Genomic DNA, 8,495 nt, shown 5'->3' on the forward strand with positions numbered 1-8,495 from the left:
AACTGTTCACAATATTGTCCAGATATGGTGACACAAGGGCCAATGTACTTTTAGACTTTTTTTTCACAGCAGACATTTTGGTTTGTCAAAAAAAAAGCACCATTAACAATAACAGCTCTGTTCTTTTTCAAGTGTTCCAGCAATACATGACAGTGTGATAGTGAGTCAGCATGTACAGTCGTCTGAAGATGAAGCAGCTTTATGGGATTCAGCTGTGACGTAAAAAGTTCTTCTGTGGAAAACCTGCCTTTAATTTTAAAGTTCACACACAAGATTTAATTTCTTCACCAAAGAGCAAATAAAAACCTCCATCCTGGACTGCCCATTACAGCACAAGGCTGTGTGTTATAGTCTGTGGAGGCGATGCACTGTTTCCCCTCTGGTTTACCGTGATGTCACAGAGGGAAAATAGCTCATGGGACTTCAGCCTGATTGGCAGAGGCAGTCTTTAGACTAGATGTATCATAAAAACTGAGTTTCCTTTAGAGCTGAATATTACAGAACATAACAGGAATAACCCTGACTGTGACGATGAGGGCTCCCTCCTCTCCTCCAGTGTCACTCTGGTGTTACATTGAGGAGGCTGAGTGGGAGGAGATATGCAGATGGTACCAGTGGGGCCCTATTAGTGGCAGCTGTAGTCCCCTAAACTCACAGTGGACTGTTGTCACTCAAACAGAGTCCACCACACCCACAGCCAGCATCAGGATCAACATTCACAGGGTGGCATTCTGCTTTACAGCACAGCCAAAAAGGTTGTTTTGTGGAGACCAAACTGTTTTTCTTTTCTTTTGCAGTCTTTTTTTTTTTTGGACTTTACGTCTTTTGCGATATTTTGTTTTGACTTTGGAATTAAGAAATTTGGCAAGCAAATGAAGTGGAGTATTTAGGGTGTTATTTGCCCTTAAAGGAGGAATACCTTATTCTTCTGTGATATCACCATCAACTCAGCTTGAAGACTTTTTCACTACACTTTTGACAGAACAGGTGGATATTCAAGGATGCATTCTACAACTGCTGTGAGTCATTTTGTGTTCCTGGCTCTGTTTTTCTCACTGGTCGAAACCAAGTTCTACAGACCATTCCAGTTTCACCAGTATAAAAGTGGGCTCAATCAATACCATGACCAAGGAAAACCCGCCAGCAGACACAAGTAAGATCCGTCTTCCTCTGTCATCTCAATTTATTTCCTAACTTGAGTTATCATATTCTGTATTTTTACAGCCAATTAGAAGTCATGTTAACTTGTCCTTTTCGTCTTCTGTCATCTTTCCTCCCCACTCTGAAAGGAACCACTGTGCCTATGTCATTGAAAAGACAGTGTCCTTCACTGTGCAGGATGGGGCAGCTCCTTATGTAAAAGCAGAGTACAACAAATGCTTCTGGGGGCAAAAATGTCCAACTCTCTTGTGAGTAAACAACTTTTAAATAAAATTTAGATTCAAATCACTTCAAGATAAAAAAAAAAAATCAAACAAAAACGTAGTCATATGTATGTTTCTGATTAATAACTGCATGTTCCCTAAAGGTATCGCCTATTGTACAAGCCAATCTACAAGGTGGCGCATAAAACTGTCACAGAGCTGGAGTGGCGTTGTTGTCCTGGGTATTCTGGTTATGGCTGTATGGAGGGACATTCGGTTTACCACCACCACATTAAAATGATGCCACCATTCCAAGGCCCACCAATGAAAGGCCCACAATTCAAGGGCCCACAGTATAAAGGTCCAATGTTCAAGGGTCCATCTATGAACACTGCAGTGAAAGCCAATCCATGGAGTCAACGTAAAGGACCTCCTATCAACAGCTTCAACTCTTATCCAATGCGCCACTTTGGGCCTCCGTCCTCTTTCCCAGACAACTCCTTTGAGCCTTATCCATCTGAACCAGAGCAAATGCCAGAACACCAGGGGCCACATCACACAGAGAACAACCAAGAACACGAACACGAGCACAGTCAAGGACCGGAGGACATCATACCAGAGGAAATTCCTCCTCCTCCCTCTGGTGGTGAACAGCTCGAGGGTGAGAACATAGGTGTGTCCTAATTCCATACTCTCTAATAACTGGGTTTAATCAGTGATAAAACTGCAGCTTCACACTCTCTCTTCACAAAGTAATATAAAAAATGGACTGTAAAAAATTGATCCAATTCTTTTGAGCTAAATTCAAACTGCAGTCCCATCAAAGTGATATTAGTTCTTTCATTTGCGTTTATTAAGTTTGACCCATTTTTAACAACTTTTCTGTCCCACTTTAGGCCAGGCTGTTGACAGTGAGACAGAGGAGCGAATATTTCGAATGGAGGAGGATGTACGACATCTAAATCAGGGTCTGGAGACCCTGAGAGCAACAGTAAATGGACTGGAGGATAGTCTAAGAGCCTCGCTAAGAGAGGACGCAAACAGGATGCTGTCGGCTCTGCTCTCTGCTGCCCCTGTTCCTGCTCCAGCTGTAGCCTCTAGCCCATCCACTGTCGGGTATGTAGAAATTCCCGGTGGAGGCCCCGACACAGAGGGTCTAGACGGCAGACATGTGTTTCCGGGCCTAACAGAACTGAATGAAAGGGTAGAGGAGCTCAGGACAGAGCTGCAAGCCAAGACAGCAGAGCTACAGGAGCTCAAAGTAGCAGTGATAGGGCATGATGGCGCACTGGAGAAGATTTCTAATAAAGCAGGAGGGGCATCACACTTCACTGGCAATCTTAGCGAAGCTATGGAGAAGTTAATGGATGCCAAACTAAGTGCAGCCAGGATTGAAATTCTAGGTGGTTTTGAGAAACGTGTGGAAAGTGCAGAGAGCCAATGCGTGGAGAAAGCTGGAGATGTAAGCCGTCAGTGCCAGAGGGAACAAGGTGAACAGCAGGAGCAGATGGAAGATGCCCTGCAGGAAAGTACCACAAAGACGACAACAGAGCTGAGAAACCTGCAGGCACAAGTCCACGGTTTAAAAGCTACAGAAAGCTGCTGTGGTAGAATGACTGGACTGGATGAAAGGGTGCAGCTGTTGGAAACATCAGTGACAGGTCTCAACCAATCTCAGAGACACCTGAGAGTGGAGCTGGGTGGTCACAAGGACCACATAGAGGGAATGCTGGAAGGCCGTCTGGCGTATGTGGAGACCAAGCTAAACCTGACTGGTCAGATTAAAAGTGATGAGTCTGGAAAGAAGAGTGGTGTCCTAGACAGAGCTGTGACAGGACAAGGCTTGGAGGCAAGAATGGAGGGTAAGTTGAGGGCTCTGGAGGGCCGTTTAATGACAGCTTTTGAAGAGCTGGGCAATGCCACAGCTCCTGCACTGCTGGAAGGTCATGTCGTTCCCACTCTGGAGACAGAGCTGGAGTCCCTCCGAGGGAGACTCGAGGTGGATGTAGACAGAGTGCAAAAGCAGCTCAACAGTCTCGAGAGCCTTTGCACTTCCTCCTGTTCCTCACCTGAACAATCTGCGATTAAGGGAGACTCTGCTCCACAGAGTGAAAAAATGGCAGAGGAGCAAAATGTGAAGGAGGCATTGGACCTTCAAGGTGACCGTCTGAATAGCTTCAATATTACACTGCAGAACATCCTAAAGCGTCTGACCCTCAGGGACCAGCAGCAGCAAACACAGCAGGATTCTTCCATTCAGGGAGAGCTAACAATCCTCAAGTTCAACGTTCGCTCAGTCAACCACACCCTGAGAGGCCTTCAGGATTCCCTGGGGACAGTGGTCCATCAGGTGGGTCAAGCCAACAGCACCTGGCATGAGAGAGAGTCTCGCATGGCCCAGCAAATAAAGGGTGTGGTCCAGCTGGTTGGACATCAGGCTTCCATGCTTGGGGCAGGTGAGCGCAGACTGACTCGACTTAAGGGCGAGCTGCAGGAGATGAAGAGGCGGCTAGCCCAGGAGGTCCGAGGGTGCCAGAGCACAGCTATGGTGGTCCAGAAGGAGGTGACCGAGGTTGGAGGGCGTGTTGCCAGTGTGGAGGACCAGTGTAAGGGCCTGAATTACGTGGCCGAGGACCTGGAGAGAATCAGAGAGGAGCTGGAGAGACAATCGAATGATCTTCTCCTGCAGGTCAATGGGACTCTCTCCAGTCATGCTCAGCAGCTGTCTGAGCTCAAAGGCGAACTGAGAAACTGCACGTCCAAGGTAGAACCAACACAACAGAGTTTAGAGATGAGACGAGGGGACACCTTCACTTTGAATGAATCCACTTCATATGGACAATCATCTTCTAAAAATGAACAAAAAGAGGATAAATATTCTGCAGGCATAGTAGGGTTCCACTAAATCCCTTCTCCTTATTTGAACTGTAAAAAAAGCTTTTGAACCTGCACTGAAAAAGGGACTATTTTTGTTAGCGTACAACATGAAATGAAATAAAAAAGGCTGCTAACTCTGACTGCACTCATAACAGAATCTTGAAAGGTGCATTAAGGTGCTAAGATAAAGTATTTACTGTCAATGACTATTTGTTAGAGCCCCAGTGATAGAGTGAGAGACAAACTGACTGCATCTGTCATACTGTACTGTTTCTCTAAAGCTTTCAAAAATTCTTATATGAACAATCTTTTAACAATGTTTACATTTTTAATCTTTTGTACTGATTTTTTTTTATTGTCTAGACTAGAAGAATGCAAGATGTCTTGTTTTTATACAGCTCCAGGTTTTGGGCATTGTAATGCTGCATAAAATGTTAGAATTTCAAGCTATGCACAGTTTATTTTTATTTTTTTTGGTACTGGCAATTCAATAAAAAGGTTTCTTTAGAGTTGATGATGTCTTGGTCAACATATGCTGTAGAAAACAGAAGTTAAAAATACATGTGGTAAGGGCTCCTCTGGTGTTTGAATCAGAATCTAACAACACCAGCGTGTATTTTAGAAACTACTCATATTTCATTGTGGAGGTGAAAAGTACTGACGCAGAAAACATGAAAACCACAAGAGGGCAATAGAGAAGCAGTAATACTGCAGGGGAGTAGGGCGGGCTAAAATACGCTGAGCATAAATGATAGTCTCCCTTCCAATAAAAAAAATAAAAAATCAAGTTCATTAGGACAGCCCTTGCGTGCCAAAATTAAAATTACAAATCTGTATTAATGCCAAGATGAAATAAAAAGACAGCAAAGGAGCAATTCAGTGCACCAGCCTACACCTCATTCTCTCTCTCTAGGCTACAAATCTACCAGCACAGGTTTCTGAGAACAGTTCTCATTGGATGTTGCAACAGGGCGAAAGGTGACCTTGCTAATAACCGTCCCCTGTTAGTTCCTGTTCCCCTATCGGACAAACAACCATTAAAATGACAGCTATGTGGGAGAGGAGCCCACTGCTGTGTGAAAACGTTTTAGGCTGAGACATGTGGTGAATAATAACTATGGAAATGCCAGAGAGGAAAGGAGGGCAGACGGGAGAGATAGACAGTAAATTTATGTTGGTTGAGGGGCTGAGTGATGGAGCAGTCTCGAGACACAAATATAAACCCAGGTAATGATGCAGGTCCACACATGCACATACAGAGCGCGTGAGGAAAAGAGAGATAGGCAGAAGCAACATTTCAACACAACTACCGTTTGAAAGTAAAAAGATAATCATCAAAGTCTTAAAAGAGACAATAACTGTCTTTAAAGCCATACAAGAAACATTATGCGTTTCTCTCATTACGAGTCTCACATTATTTTGGGAATGTGTCACATTTCTGTCTCTATTTAGGTTTGCTTATTTCTTTTCTGTATCCCTCCAGTGTCTCCATTAAGTTCACACCTCACACAAGCCCAGACAACAACACATTAATCTTGTTTGTTTTCAACCAGACATTTGGACAGAAAGGGCAGTCAGGGCTCTGGTGAATTTGTCTCCTCTGACTCTTCACTGCTCACTCATGGATCCCATTCTGAGGTACACTTCCTGCACAACTCGCAGACTGTCACTGACCAAAGCATGCGCCCAAATCACAAAAGGCAAAGTTGGCACACAAACAGAGGACAAAGGATATCTGAGAGGAAAGCAGTGGTCAAAGATGTGAATCATCCTACTGTACATAACGTCCTCTGTAGAAGCTTAAGGTGAAAGGAGAGCTTTTGTCCTCAGAGTGATGGCCAGACAATGGACAGAGTTGATTACAGTTGGCTAAGACACGAGGAAGCCCGAGAGAGGGTTGCCTTAAATCAAGGAATTCTTTGAAATAAGCTCAGGATTTGACATTTCGCAGGAAGCAGTAATGTGTAAAGCTCTACTGGTGCTTTAGTCCTCTATACTGAACAAGCTATGTGTCAAAAGTTACAGCAAAAAATATAGTGAGATTTAGCACTATGAATATTTAAAATCAGAAATTTAACATGAACAATGTATGATTACCATAGAAAATACTGAACTAAGCAAGATCTTTACAGCATGGATACTTGGAGAAAACGTAGTCCTCAGACTGGGCCCTTATTAAGACAAATGAGGAAAGCATAATGGAAATCAATCCATGCCTATGGAGTGAAGATCTTCCATAAACATGAAGATTTTATGAGCAGGAAGCGCACAAAGGTCTTCCTCATAAGAACTATAGATCTCGGGACTAAATAATTTAGTTGTGCATTGGATGGGTGTTAACAGCATTAAGTGCACAAAGGTCAACTACAGATACTGTAAACTTCTCGCTGAAAATTTCTTCATAATTTCATTCTAAAGGTTCTCAGACAATGTTTTGTTTGAATTTTGTTTTGCATACTGATAATATTTTGGTTTGCAATACCTGTCATTTAAAACTACTTATGTTTCAGCTGAAAAAGAGTGTTTAGCAGTTAATGTATCACAGTACACTGTACAATGGTATGCACTGAATGGCCAGCTATGCTAATTAGCTACTGGCTCTAGATCAACAATTTATTTCCCTACATGTTTAATGTTATTTTATTCACTTTATTGTAATAGTTGTAGGAGGTTACACTTGCTAGCCAAGTGTGGCTTCTTAGCCAAAATAAGGCATTTTACAGTAATGGACGTCTTAACATGTCAAAGATTCAATTATTGAGTTGTCTTTTAAAACTCATTTCTTTGTATCAATTTTAAATATTTAGACATTTTCACATGAACATAATAGCTTCCATACACAAATTGCTCAGTCTAATAATCCTTTACAGTGCAGTGAAATCCAACATCAGAAAATGGAAAGAATATGGCATATGTAAAAATCAGCATAAAGTAGGTTGTCCTCAAAAACTGTGTGACTATGCAAGAAAATGACTAGTAAGGAAGGTTACCAAGACACCTATGACTCCTGAAGGTGCTACAAGCTTCAGTGGAAACTAAGGATAGACTGATTATCAGCCTCGCCACTTATCATGGCTGATATTTGCCATTTTCCTGATTGATTCCTGATCCTACTTGCAGTCTGATGCAGTCACCTCTCTCTGTCTGTAGTCACTCTTTGGTCTCTGAAATGTCTCTCAAGCAGAGAGAAAAACTGAACAAGAAACGCAAGATGTTGCCACAAACCAGGAAATGACTTTCACAGTGGCAAAGGCGACGTTAACGGTTAGGAGCCAAGTTAGAGGGCTGCCACAAATTACCCGTCTCAAAAATAGTAATTAATACTGCTTCACAATAAAAGTGACAGAACAATAAAATATAAAGAAACAGAAGAAGACAAACTGAACAATCTCGGTCGATCTCATAAACAGAGAATGTCCTAATTTATTCCCTCCTATTTTTGTTTTGCATATTCAGTTATTGTCACTCTAATTAATAAAGAAGCCGAGTTATGAACAACAGGTTCCTGCTATTACATGGTGGTAAACAATACAGTTATTGTATATCGGTTTCAAATATCAGATACTGGCCTTTCTCGATGACCGATAATTGGCATCAGTGCCGGCCCTGGGAAACCTATATCAGTCGATGCCAGATGGAAACCCTGCAGCTTGTATGAATGCATCTGCGAATGTCACTGGTACACTGCTGTTTCAAGGTGGAAATGCTCAGCTGTGGCACTGACTGATGTATCCTCTATTCTACAGGAAACACCATATGAATATCCTGACAAGTTAAAACACGCATACTTAAGTATGTGAAAAAGTAGTCATGACCAGTTAGATGAAAATAAAAATAACCATTAGCTCCATCTGTAACTGTTTCAGGCCAAATTGCATGGGACATTTTTAGAGCTCTTGTAATTGCCATCAGTCCTATTCTTGTTTTCAGCTGAATTCAATTTAGTCCCCTTAAGTTTAAACAAAATTATTAAAGCAAGGACTTTCACATACTTGACGTTTATTTTCTTCTGTCCTAGTTTGTAAAGAGTCAGCTGAGAAAGCCAACATTAAAAGGATGTTGATTTATTTCAGTGAGCATAGCACCCTGCCATATTTATTTGATCCAATATTATCTGAAAATATTAGTTATAGTATCTTTTGGTTGATAAAAAGTAAAGTGCAACCAATTTCCACATCGTTTCAGTTACCTCAAAAGTGGCACTACGCTCTTTTCTCCAATGAAGCACATTAAACTCCACCACGCCAACAAAAA

At 42.1% G+C, this 8,495-nt stretch overlaps 1 protein-coding gene across 1 annotated transcript; it reads left to right on the plus strand.

Moving 5' to 3' along the window:
* Positions 1-843: 843 nt before the first annotated feature.
* Positions 844-4,625, plus strand: LOC110945741 (EMILIN-3-like). The gene is made up of 4 exons (XM_022187327.2): positions 844-1,153; positions 1,290-1,409; positions 1,529-2,037; positions 2,261-4,625. Exons 1-4 carry the CDS (start codon positions 1,002-1,004, stop codon positions 4,267-4,269), a joined length of 2,790 nt encoding a protein of 929 aa, XP_022043019.1. The 5' UTR covers positions 844-1,001; the 3' UTR covers positions 4,270-4,625.
* Positions 4,626-8,495: the final 3,870 nt, after the last annotated feature.

This window comes from Acanthochromis polyacanthus, chromosome 6 (genome assembly GCF_021347895.1).
Source record: "Acanthochromis polyacanthus isolate Apoly-LR-REF ecotype Palm Island chromosome 6, KAUST_Apoly_ChrSc, whole genome shotgun sequence".
In the NCBI taxonomy this organism is placed as follows: domain Eukaryota; kingdom Metazoa; phylum Chordata; class Actinopteri; family Pomacentridae; genus Acanthochromis; species Acanthochromis polyacanthus.

Bases quoted from the DNA above. Each gene is read 5' to 3' on its own strand.
- LOC110945741 (XM_022187327.2), top strand. From the start codon at position 1,002: ATGCATTCTACAACTGCTGTGAGTCATTTTGTGTTCCTGGCTCTGTTT. The intron at 1,410-1,528 runs GTGAGTAAACAA...TGTTCCCTAAAG, and splicing joins CAAAAATGTCCAACTCTCTT to GTATCGCCTATTGTACAAGC. The intron at 2,038-2,260 runs GTGTGTCCTAAT...GTCCCACTTTAG, and splicing joins GCTCGAGGGTGAGAACATAG to GCCAGGCTGTTGACAGTGAG.